General features: G+C 39.3%; 1 protein-coding gene and 1 pseudogene across 3 annotated transcripts in view; both read right to left on the bottom strand.

Moving 5' to 3' along the window:
- Positions 1–1,034: 1,034 nt before the first annotated feature.
- Positions 1,035–3,911, bottom strand: LOC132132817 (developmentally-regulated GTP-binding protein 1-like; annotated as a pseudogene).
- A 6,119-nt stretch (positions 3,912–10,030) lies between these two features.
- Positions 10,031–18,894, bottom strand: part of LOC132132736 (small conductance calcium-activated potassium channel protein 2-like) — a 33,211-nt gene continuing 24,347 nt past the window's right edge. The window contains exons 7-9 of one of the 3 annotated variants that reach the window (XM_059545237.1): positions 18,088–18,099; positions 14,148–14,250; positions 10,031–12,066 (exon numbers count right to left, since the gene is read on the bottom strand). In XM_059545237.1, the coding sequence (XP_059401220.1) occupies positions 11,791–12,066; positions 14,148–14,250; positions 18,088–18,099 (391 nt within the window). In that variant the 3' untranslated portion in view covers positions 10,031–11,790. Of the gene's footprint in view, positions 12,067–14,147; positions 14,318–18,087; positions 18,100–18,894 lie in introns of those variants that run through there. The other 2 variants (XM_059545235.1, XM_059545236.1) reach the window with 2 other exon arrangements.

The following is an 18,894-nucleotide window of genomic DNA, read 5'->3' as shown; positions in this document are numbered from 1 at the left end:
AAACAAGAACACCAAAGAAATGCCCTGTGCATCGCCTTTTCTAGATGTTTTGAAAATTTAGATAATTTTGCTGTATAATTTAAATGGATTTATTTGAGAATGATTTGACATTGCTGCAGCTGCTTAAAGTAGACTGCCCAATAACTAAAAATAAATTGTGAAATAGATTCGTAGTCATCACAAATGGTCTTTTAAAGGGTTTCAACAGCTTTTGACAAATTAATTTCCATGTTGTGATTGTTGTAGAAGCATTTTAAGAAATCATTTTTATAGAGATACTCACAAGAACAAAATAAATCACTAGCAAAGGAATAGCTTACCACTTGAAATAAGCATATATTTACTATACTATTTTATACATTTTCATGATCAGGTCTAAAAAATAACTTTTTGTAACAAAATGTCTAGGTTTTCCATGACTATGACTTTAACTCAAATGCAATGGCAACAAAAATACTTCTTGGCTGATTAACCTTTGGGGCAGCTTGCACCCATCACACAGTCATAATGTCAAATGTCTCTAGTGAGTGGGCCAGTTTAAGGGCATCAGTGCTTCTGACAGGGTGTGTATCCTTCCTTGTCCGATTCATTCGCTAAGTGGCCTGGTTATCCTGAGTGATTGATTGTCACAGAGGGGGAGGGTATAATATGTAGCCACTAGACTACTGGATTAAACCATGTGAAGTGCTGGTTACTCACTAGATATCTCAGTTTATTTTGTAAATCAGGTAAATCATGCTAGCAACTGAACAAAAAGACCTGTTCAAATGTTTTGTGTCGAGCATCAGCGTCACATTTAGACATCCATGGATTTGTATATTAGGATTTTATTGGAAGTTCACTTTGTTTATATATATAAATATCTATCTATAACTGCATTCAGTCTAGTTTGTGATCTGGATTCAAGAATGAGTAGAAATGTAATATGCTGAATGTATTTGTGTGATTTACAATCATACTTCGTGCGAGTCCAAAAATAAAAATGGAGAAACAGCAATGCTGCCATGGTAACCTTCAGGGCATTTAGAAATGTAATGCAAAACATCAGAGTTCTTTTATTTCTTGACCAGCTGGATTACATCCTCATCTTCTAGCACATGGTCTTTTCCGACTTTCTGCGGGTTATGCTTCACTGACGACCCCCACACCAATGCACTGCAGAGAGAAAAGAGAGACATGATGCTTTGCATATTTCAATACGTATTCAACAGTATTGTACTTAATCTTTTACATAATTTAAAATCTCCCTATATTTGAATGTAAACAAACTGCAAAGCCGAAAATTCATGATAAAGTTATTATCTCCAAAAGGAAGAATCGACTCTAAACAATCTAAACGAGTCATCAGTAATTCGAATTCCACTTCCATTAAGGATACACGCCGTGGTGTTTTCAAAGAATTGATGGAAAATGAGGTGATACTAAATGCAAATTTTAATAAAACAAAAGCATAACAATGTTATAAACAGACTACAAATACTATAACAACAAATCTAAAAGAAGTATCAAATATCAATTTATCAATGTATGAAAGATGCAATGTCAAGGCTATTAAAAAAAAAATAAGGCCTCATTTAGGAACAAGGTCTTCTCAATAGAAAAGAATAACACTGTACACTGTAACCTTGGAAGTGAGTTTAAGAGTCTAGTGAGTTTACTGTGCTCATGTGGGAAATAAAGATAACTAGTGCTGCACTTACATCAGAGCCTTTCACTATCGAATTTAAATCAGATCTTATTCTCTGGAACGCAACACAAAAGAACAATGACGTACAGCATAAATTAAATACATAATCGCTTTACATTCTAATGGACTTATTATGGCTTCAATGCAGCCCTTTACTAAGTGAAAACAGATACACGAGTCTCCTTGAACATTTTTAAGTCACTTACTATTTTAATTCTTTGATGAGGTTTTTGTGAATCTTCAAGCAGAAATCCTCAACAGCTGTCTTTCCATCTGGAAGTACTACAGGTGCTGTGTAATCCAGAAGCTGTCCTTTCGGCTTTGTGTAGCTGTGAAATATCAGTCAGGGTTATTATACATTCTGCTGCGGCTTTATGATACATAGTGCATACTATACACTTCTGAAGACTGGCAGTAAGCACTAGACGGCAGGACAGCACATTATGTTCCTGTACGCTTCACACAGGAGGCATTTTCCACTGAAAGTGACATTTTAGTATAGAAAGTGTACAGCAATTCACTTTTTTTCATTTAATTCCCAACAGCGGTTTCAGAAAGTAAGCAGCTTAATTGTGCTGCCATCTTAGTTTTCCTGGCCAAATCCTAAGCATGCCATCCCAAAACGCTCGACAATGAGCTCAGAGGAACACGTGACTCACATGTGCACTAGATGCAGGTAGTCCCAGATCTTTTCTAACAAGTCGTCAAAGTTCCAGCGGTGGTGAGCTGAGATTGGCACACAGTGAGGGATTTTGTAGATAACATCCAGCTCTGGTCGATTTTGTTGAGCACGTAGATGCAGGGGATGTTAACCCTGCAGAGGAGAATAACAACCATGTGAAATATCTCTTCTAAAGCGAGAATGACTGAGGATGGAGGACGTGAACAAGGTCCTACCGGTTTCCCTCCACCACGTCAATAAGGTCGTCAGCTGTAGCGTCGCTTCTTAGGGTTTTATCAGCATTGTGGATCTTATACTCGGAAAGAAAGCTTTTCACAGTTTCAGCGTCCAGCTCACTTTGAACACACTAAAACAAAAGTGTGATGATAACTGTAAACTTGACTGAACTTTTGGCCACGACAGTCTACACGCAGTAAAACATTTTCAGTAATCTATACATTTTATTGTGACTGGTTGCTGTTTATACCTTCATTTCTCTGTGTATATGATATGATGACAGTTCTACTCAAATGAAACAATAAATTGCTTATGAAGTGACTATCAGAGCAGCTCTGGAGATGTTGTTCATGTATTTATGTCCTCTTGTAGCGAGACAGCAGATGATGAATCACTGCAAGCATCACGCACGCTTCAGTATGTGTGTAGTAAATGAAACCGCACATCTGTGCCATTCATTCACACAGAAACCATGCATGATTCATATTTAAATAGTCTTTTTGTGCTTGATTTAGAGATACTAGTCCATATCGTGATTTAATTTCAGTGTAATGACATAATTAATTCATCCAAACTTCAGTGACAATCTGCAATATACAGTGAATTCCGTTTAAACGACTGGATTTCCCGAATTGTGGAAGTCCTAAGCAGGTGATGCAAAGCTGAATTTCTCCAAATCTTTTTTCTGAAGAAGAAACAAACTCACCTATTTCTTGGATGGCCAAACGGGAGACTACATTTTCAGTGGATTGTAATTTTTAGATTAACTTTTTTTTTTTTAATGGTCTGTTACCAGCAATGACTTGTCGTCCTCTTCCCTTGCCATCTTTGGCCCCCTCAATGATACCTGGGAGATCCAGAAGCTATTAAAACAAATAAGAATCATTTAATCAAAAACAGTCAAACCTGACTCATTTCTTTTAAATGATTCACCAAAACTGTAAAGTGTTGCAAACTCACATTCCCGGAGGGAAAGGCCCCTAATAACCCATTTTGACAGAAAACACCACATTCAGTGCCTATACTTTGCCTGGTAAATGATGAACAATTGCAAAGAGTTTCACCTAAATCTTGGCTCCTTTATAGCGGATCACTCCCGGCACAGTTGTCAGTGTGGTGAACTCCTAGGCAGCGACCTCAGAGTACACGCCAGCCAGGTTACTCAGAAGAGTGGATTTGCCCACTGACAGGAAGCCCACAAAACCTATTCGGGCGTCACCGGTTTTTGCCACATCGAAACCTGAAGGAAAAACAGGTTGGTGAAAAACACCACACCAGCAGACCACAATTTACTCACTGAGGTCCAGGTGTGTGAAGCTCCAGATGTGAGGTGTTGCAGCATCTGTGTGTGATGATGGTGCAGTACCCAGATGATGAGCTGTGGCCTTGTTCTTCTGAGTACGAGCCATCTGCAGGACACAGACCATTCAGAAAATGGCACATGTACAATGATAATGTCAAGAAAACAACAGTTCTCAACAGTATTATATAACATGTAACTGATCAGTTTACTGAATATATCAAGTTAATTTCTAAAATTCCGCTGCATTCACTGTTGAATGGGTTTGGCGCTAAAGTGCTAACGGCTAGTTTTCATGTAAGTTACTGTTCATGTCAACCCACTCGTTCTCGATTTCGGCTATTTTGGCGAGTAAACTCATTTTGGCGTTGGTGCTTTCAAAATCGTCACTTGAAAACTAAAAAGCTGATGTTACGTGATCAGTTATACAGCTTGTTGGCTCAAAAGCACACCGTTTTCATGCTTTGCCATGAGTTCACCAGGTGGCAAGGAAGCCGACCGGAAGTTGAAGTCGGCCGGGTGCTGCCATCTTGTAGCAGAACTTCACTTGCGTTAGCATCCCATTGACCTCCCATTCATTTTGGCGTCACTTTGACAGCGAATAACTTTACATCTGAGGCGTTTAAAGACTCCATTTGTCCATTATTTATTTCTAAAGATACACGACAATGTATAAAGGGCTCCATTGCCTTCTATGTTACATTATGGCCCCGTAGAAACAGTTTTTGTAAAAATAGGCTAACGATTGCGTCATAACCACTCGACTCTCTGTCGCATTACAGTACAGACAGGAGGAGAAGCTCGCAGGCAATTAACTTAATATGGCGTACTGGCGTTACATTTTAAAATACTATACAAAATAATTAATCAGAATACTTACTCCTGCTCACTCACGCCAAAGAACTCCCCGCTCAAGCTCGCCGTCTCTGCAAGATTAACGAAGGCAGTTTGCACGCACAGCTACTAGAAGATTTACATCTGTCAGACAGGTTGCTGACGTCATCAAGCTTAGTTTGAGTCTGCGGATCAGAAACGGAAGTGCTAAAAATAGCTAAAACTGGGCTTCACTTGTCTCAATTGAGTTTCAATGGGGTCGCTGTGTCCATTTCTTTTACTGTCTATGGAGTTCACGCCACGGCCCCACGCTCAATTCTCGCGATGTTTGGTCTCTTCCCGTGCCTGACAAAACGGCTCTGCCTATCAGTAAGGAGTAAATACTTCTTCTTAATATTTAGTGAATGCTTACAGTCCTTCCCTTTTCCATATTACGGTGAGGATGCTGTTATATATATACTTTAGAATATCAAGCTTAAATGTCAATACAGACAGACACTGAAAAGGTGTTCTGATTTAAAAAAAAATGCCTTCGGGTGCATTGGGAAATAAACAACATGTGTGTAATGAATTAAACCTTGCTAATCATCGGGAAGAAGGAGGCGGGAACCGGCGGACAATCAAACACCATTTTAATAAAGCAAAATAAACACAACAAAACACAACTAAAAGCCCAGGCCTGGTCCTCTCTCGTCCTTCACTGTCGTCGCTCCAGTTTTATATCCTTCCATCTCCTCCGTGGGCCTCGAGACCGGTGGGTCGAACAGGTGTAGCTCATCTCCAATCACTCCACCGGCCTCGCTCCCATGTCCCTCGGCCCCGCCCCACTCGTCACATACCCCCATCGCCCCTCGCAGGCTGGGGGGTACTCCCGAGACTGCGCTCTACTCCCCCCCCCTCCCGGGGACCTGCGGGAACCTGGGGGTAGGACAGGCGAGGCGAGAGAAAAGGAGATGGAAAGAGGAGCGACAGAGACGAGAGAGGGGAGAGAGGAGAAAAAAAATCCGGTTCCCAGACGCACCGCTGCTCAGCCCTCCACCAGCTGGGCGATCTCCTCCGCGGTGCCTGGCGGTGGCACTGGACGGCCCTCGGGGGACGGCGACGGCTCCTCCGGTTTTGGGCAGCCGGCAGGAGTCCCCCGTTCCCTGCTCCTCCCCGTTCCGGCGGATGGCAGCAGGCTCCGGCCACCTGGCAAACGGCGCAGACTCCTCCGCTCCCTCACGGACGGCAGCCGCCCCTCCCTATCGTAGGCGGCCGGTAGCGAGCTCGCCCGTCCCCGGCAACTCGCTCCAGCCCACCGCCTCGAGCGTCCATGGCGGCACACTCCTCGCCTGCTCGTTGGCACCGCAGATTCACCACAGCGGCGAGGGATCTTCAGCAGCGCGTCCCTCCTTCTCTCGGGTTTCGGCACCAATGTAATGAATTAAACCTTGCTAATCATCGGGAAGAAGGAGGCGGGAACCAGCGGACAATCAAACACCATTTAAATAAAGCAAAATAAACACAAAACAGCGCACCAGCCCCTCACGGACCACTGCGCGCAAATAAAAACCAAAACACAACTAAAAGCCCAGGCCTGGTCCTCTCTCGTCCGTCACTGTCGTCGCTCCAGTTTTATATCCTTCCATCTCCTCCGTGGGCCTCGAGACCGGTGGGTCGAACAGGTGTAGATCATCTCCAATCACTCCACCGGCCTCGCTCCCATGTCCCTCGGCCCCACCCCACTCGTCACAATGTGAATTCAAAATTAAGAAAATTATTCATATTTATGTATTTGTGGTACCATAGGTGTGTGTGTGTGTGTGTGTGTGTTTTTGTTTTTTACATAAAACAAGTCGTGTAATCTGAGCAAGGTTATTATAGTTTTGCTTTTTTAAATTAGTTTTTATTTTAATATCGTTTTCAATTTTGCTTTAAATTTAAGTTTAGTTTTAGTTAGTTTCATGAATGGTTTTGTTAGTTTTAGTTTAGTTTTTACTTTGCAAACACATTTCTATTTAGTTTTTATTTTATTTAGTTTCAGTTATAGTTTTAGTAATTATAGTTTAGCAGCTAACTGAACACTTCAAGTGTAGACCAAAGAAAGCAAAGCAAGACATTTATTTTCAGCAAAATGTAATGTTTGCACAGTTTACCGTTAAAGGGTTAGTTCACCCAATAATCAAAATGATGTCATTAATAACTTACCCTCATGTTGTTCCAAACCCGTGAGACCTCCGTTCATCTTCAGAACACAGTTTAAGATATTTTAGATTTAGTCCGAGAGCTCTTATTCCCTCCATTGAAACTGTGTGTACGGTATACTGCCCATGTCCAGAAAGGTGAGAAAAACATCATCAAAGTAGTCCATGTGACATCAGAGGGTCAGTTAGAATTTTTTGAAGCATCAAAAATACATTTTGGTCCAAAAATAGCAAAAACTACGACTTTATTCAGCATTGTCTTTCTTCTGTGTCTGTTGTGAGATTTCAAAACACATCAGTTTGTGATATCCTGTTCGCGAACGAATCATTTGATGTAACCGGATCTTTTTGAACCAATTCACCAAATCGAACTCAATCGTTTTAAACGGTTCGTGTCTCCAATACGCATTAATCCACAAATGACTTAAGCTGTTAACTTTTTTAATGTGGCTGACACTCCCTCTGAGTTCAAACAAACCAATATCCCGGAGTAATTCATGTACTCAAACGGTACACTGACTGAACTGCTGTGAAGAGAGAACTGAAGATGAACACCGAGCCGAGCCGAGCCAGATAATGATTCGTTCACGAGTCAAGAACCGTTTCTGTCAGACGCGTCCGATTCGAGAACCGAGGAGCTGATGATACTGCGCATGCGTGATTCAGCGTGAGGGATTCAGAGGGAGTTTCAGCCACATTAAAAAAGTTAACAGCTTAAGTCATTTGTGGATTAATGCGTTGTCATGACACACATTTGTTTTTTATTTGCTAGTAGCATCTTGTGGCAGTTTGGTGTTATAACAAAGAAATTGATTATTGTAAACCATTTTCTTAGTGGTTGGTTTAGGTCATGTGACTCTTGGGTTAGAGGTTAACCAGGAAATGGCCGCTGTGTTCCAGTTTCTTTCCGTGCGGTGGGCCAACAAGTCATCTGTTTTCTTTACGTTTTTGTGCCTCGGAAAGGCTTTGCCTGTAAGTTTGTTATCTTTTTTCAGTGTTTGTATGAACGTGTATATAAATATTTGTAATTCATTAGTTTGAGTTTAAAAACGAACTATTCAACAGTGATGGCAATTTGTTTATAATTACACTAAGAACTGATTGTAGCCTTTTAATATGTGCTAAGAGAATATTTGTAAACAGCGGAAATTCATTTGTTTATTTTGAGAATATTTTGTAACAAGACATTTGTAATCGTTGTATATTTCAGTTTTACAAAAAAAGAGAAAGAAGAGGAAAGAACAAAACAGTAAAACTTTCAACTTTACTACTGTGTCTGCCCTTTTCTGACTCCTGTTAGCTATCTGTCAATGTTGCGTAGATGGAACACGCATCTAGGACAGAATATGTGTATTGGAGACGTGAACCGTTTAAAACGATTCAGTTCGATTTGGTGAACTGGTTCAAAAAGATCCGGTTACATCGAATGATTCGTTCGCAAACCGGATATCACAAACTGCTTTGTTTTGAACTCTCTCACAACTAGGGTTGGGAATCGTTAGAATTTTTTTTCCGAAGATGAACGGACTCACGGGTTTGGAACGACATGAGGGTAACTTATTAAAGAGTAACTAAACCCTAAACCAACTTTTTTTAGTTAATTATCTGTAAGAATGGGGCTTTATTAGTGCTGTTCATTGATTCGAGTAACTTTTTTGACATTTGAGTATAAAGTGTTTTAATTCTACAAAATATGGTGTAAAAACGTCTAAGTGCTGCCCTCTTCAGGTTGAACGGTGGCTACTGCAGTTAATTTTTCCTATTGGAATTTGCGGTGGCAAGTGACGTAAGCGGTGGCAGGTGACGTAAGCAGTTTCCAGCTCACCACGCCCCCTGGTACGAGCTACCACGCCCTTGCCAGTATAAAACCATCTTGTTCCATCAAAATCACTGTAGTGAGTCAGGAGTTGGAATTGCGAGTATTGAAAACGATCAGGATAGACTATTATAGCATCTATTTAGCATAGCAATTATATAGTTATTTAGATCTTCAAGTTAGCGTAGATTTATCTGTATTTAGTACAGTGGTCAGGATGGTACTTAGGTGTGTTGCTGGTTGTGACAGCACTGCTGGACTGCATAGTTTTCCAGCAGACTTTAAAATTAGGGGCCAGTGGTTGCATGCACTTGGCCTGGAAGACCGCAAGTTCCCGCCTAGAGCTCGAGTGTGCAAACTGCATTTTACACGGGATTGCTTCTCCAACGCAATGGAGGTGGAAATGGGCTTCTCCACACAGCTTGGGCTGAAAAGCGACGCGGTGCGGGAGTTAAGACAGCAGTTTGAGCCATCGGCTTGAATTGATATGAACAGACACCTCGACATCCTCCACTTCAGGTAAAAGTGGGGAAAAAAAGTACTCTACTTCAAATGATCGCTCTGTTGCAAAGCTACTTTCGTCATTGCAGTCACTCTCCATTTTAGCGTCTCTGACAGCAGCTGTCAATCAATCCGTCACTGCGGGTCTCAGGATCACGCCGCACTCGCTCAGCCCCACCCTAGGTTCGTCCCCTCTATCTCCACTGTAATCTGCCCACTTTTCAGCATTTTTCAAATATTGTCAGTGGGTGGAGTCAGGCTCTGACCAGGGGTTTAGTTACCCTTTAATGACATAATTTTTATTATTCGGTGAACTAACCCTTTAACTCTTGATAAAAAATAACTAGGGTTTGAGATGCAAAAAAGAACCAAACAAATGCACCTTAAATTTACATAATGCACGATGAACATGCATATTAACAAACATACATATTAAAAATTAAATCTTTTTGAGTTTGTGTGTATGTGTTGAATGTATTATTCAGCGTGACAATGCATTTGCTTTTTCCTGTTTCGGAATTAAATTCGAAATAGTCCCAAACAGGGCTCATGTCTGTCGTATATATCTACAAATCACTGTTGAACAAAAATAAAAAAGTTGTACTCAAATTATTTTTATGTTTTCCAGAAGACTACAACAGCCTTACAATAATACAGCTTATATCTGCTAACTGTTTTATATGTATATATATATATATATATATATATATATATATATATATAAAACTTAAAAGCTAACACAACACACTACTGCATACAATCAATCAATGCTCAAACAACATAAGAGTTTTCTGTTAAATAGTTAATTTTATTGTTTATATTCATTTTGCATACAGTATTTAATCACTCATAGTTTCTATCTTGGTGAAATTGCTGGATCCACCATTGTTTCATTAGGTTCTGTAACCCTTTAATGACAATACACCCTGGGATGTTCTGTTGCTGGGCCAGGTTATGAAATGCACCAATATTTCCAACATGAACCCATCATATATCTTTAGAATCTAAAGAGCAGATCTATCATTAACATGCTATCAATAAATGATAGTAGAGTACGGTGAACCGGTCATAATCTCTTCTTGTGGTTATCAATTCTTGCATCAGACAGACATTTGTGTTAACATTCTGAATGGCATGAGACCGATTGATTGGAAAATAAGCATGAAACCCCTTTATTTTGATTTGTGCTGTGGATTTGTTTGACCTTTAACACCAGAAAAACAGAGGCTGAATTCACAGGGCCATCCCAGAGAAATCCATTACAGTACAACGGTAGAGTTCAGCTCACCGGGAAATCTGAAGATCTTCCAGAGGACCCTCCGTTTCCTTTCTTTCTACCCATTTTGAAAGCTTTGGTTCTACATTCCACTTCCACACTCAAATATAGTTCTTTACCACACATCCTTTTGAGAAAGACAAACGCATTTGGAGGTGTGCTTGTCCTCGTTAATATACAAAAATAGGCATTTCCGAACATATACAAGATTGTTGCTTGCTCTTAAACAGATCTACGTCTAGAAATAGCATCCGGTAGATCTTGTTTTGTTTTGAAGACCGTTTAGGTGTAAAGCACACAGTGAGCCAAGAGCGTTTCCTCTCAGCTACTCCATAAAGATACATCAATCGCCATTGGGACTAATGGAGACGCTGGTGCAATAACAGCAGCCATCTAACATCTACTTTATAAGCACAGTCATTTCAGTTGAGGTCTCATTTGCTGCCCTTGCTGTAGCCTACACAATCATTATATCGTTGTACATTCTGGCCATTATCCTATGACTAAAGGTGTCTTTTTATTTGAATGAGCAACATAAATTCATATTATAGTCGGTAAGCGTTGAAGTGCATTGATAAAAAGTGCAAGTACAGATTCAGATGCATTAAATTCGAGAGGAGTAAATTGTTTGCAATGTGGCCCCCGGAATAGTCACTTTTAGAGGGCTAACAACAGAAGAAAACTACAGATGATGCTGTTTCTAACCTAAAATATATATTCTTTCTTTTGAGAGTGTAAATCTAGGGTTCCGCTATTTGGACAGGAAGGGGAGGCATTCCTCACCTGCCCCGTCTCGGGTTCAGGCATGCTATTAGTTCCTCAATAAAGAGTTATGAATGCCTGTTGATTCAAAGAACAGGTCAGATCTCATTCACATATATGCAGAGACAGACAATTCAGAAGGAAGCACTAGTCTGGCACTATTCAGGGCCATTTGAGGTCGTCACATTGCTTTCCTGAATTAAGTCCCTTTGGAGGACTTGCTTACCTAATAGCGTATCCATCATTAATTAACATGTCATATATCTAGTCATATATCTAATTAGTTACTGAGAAAAGTCTCTCTGTGATTCTGTCAACAGAGAAACAGCATCATTTATTGAGGTAAAAAAAAAAGAAATCAACAAGATATGTGTGGAAGTTTCCATTTCAACCGCATTATCCCTGGTAACCTCTGATGGTGTCATCAGAATTTGGATAATACTTTATTGAAACCATAAGGCTTTACAGTAAAATTCAACTTGGCCATATGATGGCGAAAGCCTTCTCCGGAGACGCCGGCTGGGCTGGCAGCTCTAGCTGCTCTCAGAGGAAGTGGGCGGTGCGGTGGAAGACGATCGGCGCCGGGAGACAGACTGCGAGCGCTCGTGGTTGTGTTTGTCGTACGGCTGGAGTTGCACCTCCAGGAAGTCCCGGTGTTGCTGGCTGATCACCTGACTGATGAGGCCTGGAAGCGCCTGTAAGTTGCTGAGCAATGTCTCCAGTTTGGTCTCCAGCAGTGCAATCCTCTTCTCCATGTCCTCACCACGCTCGTTCAGGTCTGAGACCAGGTCGTACATGACGTTTTGAGTCTGAGATGAAGCGAGGGAGAGGTTATGATTAACAGAGATTCATAAATGATTGTTTGAACAGCCTGGTGTTCTGAGCCTAGTACTGCGTGATCAGGTTTTATTAAATCCTTTTATAAATTGACCATAAAAGATGACAACAGTCATGTCACAAAGGACAAGTCAAGCAGCTGCATCTGAAAGGTGTCCTTAAAAAGCACTCAGGTGATGGATTGCCCTGATGAGAGATGAAATGTATCGTCCATATTTTGACACATCTCAGTTCCCTGTACTGACGACATAAAAGGTCTTTCATGACATTGCATCATGCACACAAACTTCAAACTCAGACATCTAGTTACAAGCAACTCAGTGTACCTAACACACATTAAAATACACCAGAAATGTGTGTGTGTGTGTGTGTGTATATATATATATATATATATATATATATATATATATATATATATATATATATATATAAACCAATGATTAGCACTTTACCATTGGTTTGATTTTTTTTTTCCAATGTTTTCAAAAGTCTGAATATCGGTAAAGACAAAAGTGCAAATATAGTTTTTTTTAAAAATCAGAAAAGTGTGAATACCTCTAAAAACATCAAACCACTTTTGGGCCTATGCACCTTTACAATGCTTAACTGTTTAATAGCTAGAAAAAGTATTCACAGATAAAGTAACTTATTTATTGCGTTATCTGTAACAATAATTATTATTAAATTATTCTAATAATACAGCATATTGCTTTCAGTCATAAAAAAAAAACAATGTCACTCAATCTCTACTAAGGTGAAGCTCCCTACTTTAACTGAATTAAATGTGATTTGGTTTTATCCCGTTTTATCACCCATCAGGTAAAAATAGATGGCATAGAAAAATTACTACACACCTTTCCTCAACAAGCCACATGAGTTGAAGCATAATTCATGTCTGTAGTCTGTTACTGTGTGGGACAAGTTATGCAATGTAGTTTAATACTTTGGCTTAGGGGTTTGTTCAAATCCCTCACCTTAAGTATGAGCATCAGTGACACTGGCCTTAGCAAACACTACTAAATATGAAGAAACTGCCTTCATTACTTTATAAAGAAAAGCTAAAATGAACAAAAGAGCTTGCAAAAAATAAACAAATCACAGGTGTGGGAACAGAAGTTGCAGACCCATGGGCTGTCTGAAGGTTGCAGAAGCACTGCAGCTGCTTAAGTTATTTTTAAGCTGCATTATAGGATAAATTGCCACTGGGAGCAGCTGCGGCCATGATTAATGTTATACCGCCCTCTGATGGTGAGAGGAAATTACAGCAATGATAAAAGGAGACAGAAACCAGTATGAGTCTTATCACATCACACTACGCCTCAATGTCACACTCTCTGGTTTCTTTGGGAGGTGCTGGACAGGAGGGTAATTGGGGAACACTAACTAATGATTCTCACGGCAAAGCCCCATCAGAGGCTGCTGAGGTATGACCACTGCGGATGTTTTAATGTCACAGCTCAGACGTGTGAGCGAGTGTGCACTCGTGCGAGAGGCTGTTTCAGCTGACTCATCAGATCTCGAGTGTATCCCTGTCCCAGGTTGCTGTGGGTTTTGCAGAGTCAAGCTGGCATTGTGCCTGGTGTTCCCCAAGGCTCGCTCTTCAGTCCGTCTAAAAAATGGCCGTGAGGCAAGTGCAAATGCAGGGTTTCAAATTTATCAGGCTATTTTAACCTGTCAGGTATCCCATGAGTTATTCTTTTTTCTAAGGAGATGAACGCTTTTGCAGACCATTAAGCAGCATGATGAATTGTGCATAGCAAGAGGGAAATAAATAGCGAAAGTGAACGTGAGGACATTTCGGAAAGGAAATAATAAATTAACTGACATCAACCATATGCTTGGTTGCTCTTTGTAAGGAAACAAATCATCAGTACCAAATATTTCAATAAAATTCAATTCAATTCAATTGTAGGAAAAAAAATCTACATATAAAATCTTGTCTGTTCATTTGACACCTGTAGACTTACAATATTTAAAAATTCATACTAACACACAAACGGACCTCCAATGTTCCATCATTCATTAGTCAAACATTCACTCAAAGGTGTCTTACCTTTGCAAGATCCACTAGAGAGTTTGCTTGGTCATTCAGCTTGCGTTGCTCCATTTTTACACTTCTTAATCTGAACACAAGACCATTCAGAGCCCAGTAGTGGCAAGTGGTCAGTACAAAAATCTTTTGACAGGTTCTTCATTCACAAGCCACACACTTCGGAAGCACTCCTAGGACATGCACAAGACATGAAGAGAGAATGCATGGATTGAAGGAGGACTGAGGCGCATGCAAGTCAAAACTTCAGAGGGAAGAGTCTGTGGGCGAGGAAAGTCACTTCATTTCTGAGGGATATTTACCGGAAAAAATTATGGAAATTATGAAAATATTATGACCTTACTGATGCATACAAAAGTACACGTGAGGCTCTGATGAGAAATCTTCTAGTTATTAGTGAGAAATGGATGATATATTCGAAACCTTCCAAAAAGCTAGTGTGGAGTGTTTTAACTTCTGGTTCTAAGAGGATATTTAGAGTTTATTTTAAAAATGGGTGTGTTTGGTAGAAGTCTTGGAGTGATAAAAATGCTTACTAACCTTGTCTGTGTGCAGTTATGTCCAATATTTCATGACTAGTGATTTTAGTACATTAAATAAAAATGAGAAATATTGTTTTGGCAACCAGCTGAAATTCTTATTTTATTATTGTTTTACATTTTTGTTAAAGTTTATTTTATTTTTTAGTGCTTTAACACAAATATGACATCCACATTTTGCTTTTAAACCCTCCTGAATTGCCCCATATACTTCTTTTGTAAGTGTATTTCTGTAAATGCGATATTTTTTTTTCAAACTAATTTGTTTTTTTAATACTTTACAGCATCTCCATAAGAGTCAAATTTGTTTTGAACCTGAAACATTCCTTTAAAAGTGACTAGGAATCATGTTTCATATTGGATTTGCGTTTTTTTTTTTTAGATAAATGGCCTTTAAAAACTGAATACTTCATCACACAGCAATGTAAACCAACCCTCTCACTCAAATCCATACTGCTAGCATTAATTATTCATCCCTCCTTTTAATTAGGTTTCTTAGGAACTACTTATCTTCACTATACATTAAGTGCTTTCTTCTTTCTTTCTTAAGGGCATTGCATACAGCAGTGCTGCAAGACATGTGCAAGTAACACACATAAATTGCGGTTTGCACTCAGTATGTTTCCTGACTCAAAAGGGAGAAACACAAGAAAGCTGTTCTCTGTTCAGGGAAAAAGGGATTGAATCCCATCTGGAGATATTTGAAATCATTGCTGAGAAAGTCATTGTTCATTGTGTGGAGACTGACGCATTAAGCGTCGAGTTAAACTCTCTAATTCAATTGTGAGTGTTTGATGACACAGATAAGAGAGCAGACAAAATGGACAGCCTCTGGGGACTGGATGCTGATTGGCCCAAATGTAGCAATTTCCGTCTGGGAGAGCTGCATGGAGTGTAGTACACAGATCCAAAGGCTGCAATTCTGCTGCCAGCCACTGGAGGGCGCAAATAAAGCCCCACACAGCAGTAGAAACCTGAGTGTAGAGTCTGCCCAAAGACTACTGGATAAATCACACATAAACAAGTCCAGGTCAGATTTTACAACTAAGCCAAGAGGGGGGGGGGGAAATAAGGAATTATATTTTATATACAGAAAATTAACTGTTTTAGGACCATTAATATTGTTTGGATTGACTTTTCCATATTTAAGCACTTTTTTTTACCTTAGTTCTCATTACTGTCAATCCCCTTATTTAAAAATTACTGTAATACTTTCCATTGTCCACTTTTTATAGTATTATTACATTATTCTCAGATATAAATAGCTTTAAATAAAATAGTGTTGATTATATAAATATAATTAAATAAATTAATTAGTGTAAAGAAAAAATACTATAGTGTAATATATTCCCATGTTTTGGTTTTTCAGTAATTCCAATCATTGTCAATAATATATATATATATATAGTCCAAATCTTGATGGTCCTAAAACAATCTTTTTTCTTTAAGTAAAACAATTAATTATTTCTTTGATTCGATTTTTTATTTATTTATTTTCTTGGGTGAAATATGGCCAGGACATCCCATAAGCAAATGCCAGGCACTTCATGTAACACAATCATAATTGCTTTTTAATTCCTATTGTTGAATATTGTTCTAGATAAGTAAGTCTAGAGAGAATGGCTCCATTAAATTCATTTTACAGTTGGATGACCGACAGTGTTTAGAAAGAGAGGAACTACATCTGGCCATTTAAGACATTAAAAGCCTTTCAAAGCATATATAACTAAATCTAATTCATCTGGGGGGCATCGCATCACATTTCTATACCCACTGTGCCAATGCTAAAGCAGAGCCGTGCATTTGGCAAGTGTCCAGTTTTCACATCATGAGTATATTAGAGAAAAGCAGTAGCCTACATGCTGTACATTAACTGAGCTTCATTCATGAGGATCCTTCTTTTCCCTGAGACCTGTGTGGTGAACATTAGCTCCTGCTGGGGCAAAGGGAGCAGTGCATTTTGGGATAAATGTCGTCCAGAGGCTACCTCGGGCACCTGCTGACCTTCGTGCGAGAGCTCTTGCTCGCTCGTACAATCCCACACAGAGGCAACGAGCTGTTTGGGTTTCTTTCTCCCTGTGTGCATTTTCTTGCAGTCTGTCTGATTCACCACATGCTGGTCTGTGCTGCAGTGAAACAAATCTAATTGTTCCTAGCAGCTGAAGCAAACGTTACACACGCTTGTCTCGCTGCATGAGCTTCAGGAAATCATTCAGCATGCTGAGATGCCACAGCTGAAGATGCGGGGAAATGTTCTTTACGACTGGGAATATTCAGAGGCCACGCGATTCACATTATGACTAAGGGCTTCATCTGCACGGTCACCGGTCATCCAAATGGAAAATGAAGGGGTGGAGGCGAGGGAGGGTGGGATATGTGGAGACAAAGTGTTGGTTCAGGAGCAACTCGGATTCCATGAGCCCAAAGATGCAAAGATGAAATAGAGCTGAGAAACAGGACGTAAATGAAAGAGTTCAGGACCGCCATCGTTTGACTCATGGAAGCAGAGTAAACTTTTTAATCAGTGGCTGTCTGATTAAACGTCCCAAATCATCACATACATGCAACAATGGAAAGAAAACACCCTCTATCATTGATAACTGAAATTCATTGGATAAAATGGTCATGTATAGTTAGTTCAGTTTGTTTGTGTCAGCGCTAGTTTATGAAAAAATTCACAAAATCTCCAGGTCACATTTCAGGTCAAATTCAAAAGAAAGAAATATCATAAATTTAATTCAATAAAAATAAAAAAAATTTGCAGGTCTGTTAAGATATGCATTGTGACATTATTTTCATAATAAATAAGTACATTTAATCCCCACACTTGGGATTTTTAGTTTTTTAAATTCTCATTCAAAATCAATAGTTACTCCAATGTGTCTTTTTATTTTCATTTAAATAAAGTTAATACAACAAATACTATCATGTATGTTTATAAATACTTTATAATTATAAACATTTAATATATTATAACATAATATACTTGAAGATTATTTATATGCACATGCACTTATATACATACATTTTTTTTGGCCACTATAGTAGTAAAAGTAGTGCTTAATTTCACAAAAAGCCCTAAAATACGATATTTAAACAAACTATAAATTCTGCTTTCTTTCTGTTGATTTTGGGGTGAAAAACCTGGACATGTTTCATGAGATTTTGCTAATTAGCAATCATGTTAATAGTTTACATTTAATGTCCTTTGTTGTCTCTAATACTCCACTTGCAAACTTTAAATAATGCTTGGTATAGGATTTTTAATTTTTTTTAAAGAATGAATTTCACTTTTCAAATAAGGGCGTGTAAAGAAAAATGTTCTGCTCAGTTCATTAGATAGATATACAAGCTCTCATTTGCATGCACACAACAGATCTGTATCTAAGGGTTAGGCGAAGACTTACTTTCGAGCTCTATTGCATTGTGTTGACAGGAAAAAAAGGAAACATAAAATAGACAAATGAATTATCACAACAGTTAAAATGTGGCATGATTATTCTGCTCAGATCTCCCTGCAACCTCCATCGACACACAGTCATCAGGTGAAGATTCACTACTGCCCCGTCCCTGCCCACCGTTGTTAGGCTTACCAAACTACAAGTTACTCATAATTCACAGCTAGCCTTTCAAAAAAGTAGTTAGGTACTAAATATAAAAAAAAGATGAATACAATACCTACTTTCACACAAAACCCCTGTAAAATTTGCTGGATTTACCACATTTCATACACACATGCATCAGTTTTCCATTTTTATTCATACTGTTACTCCATTCTGACGTTAAAACTCAGATATCATTCACTTTCACAAATAGTTTTACACTATTTACGAAAAAGAAAGAGCTTGAGCATTTAAAGTGGCAGACAACAGAACTGCAGCATTTGCTAATAGTAAACAGAGCATTATTGTGCGTTGATGTGCATGCTAATATAATTTTCGTTACTTATAATTAGTAAGACGGTACGGGGTGGTTGCTATGGCATATGGTTTAGGAAGATATTGCTAGATGGTTGCTAGGAGATTCTGAGTGGTTGGTGCTGTGTGGTTGCTAGGGTGTATATGGTGGTGGTTGCTAGTGACTCGTGGTCTAAATGGTGCTTTCTGGGTTTGATGTGGTTGCTATGATCAACCTGATGGTTGCTGGGGTTCTGGGGGTTGCTACAAACTGCAGCACATGCTTGCTTACAGTGGGTTGATATGGATGCTTAT

Source organism: Carassius carassius, chromosome 49 (genome assembly GCF_963082965.1).
Source record: "Carassius carassius chromosome 49, fCarCar2.1, whole genome shotgun sequence".
NCBI lineage: Eukaryota > Metazoa > Chordata > Actinopteri > Cypriniformes > Cyprinidae > Carassius > Carassius carassius.
Note: the sequence above shows the minus strand (reverse complement) of the source record. Positions and strands in the feature narration are given on the sequence as shown.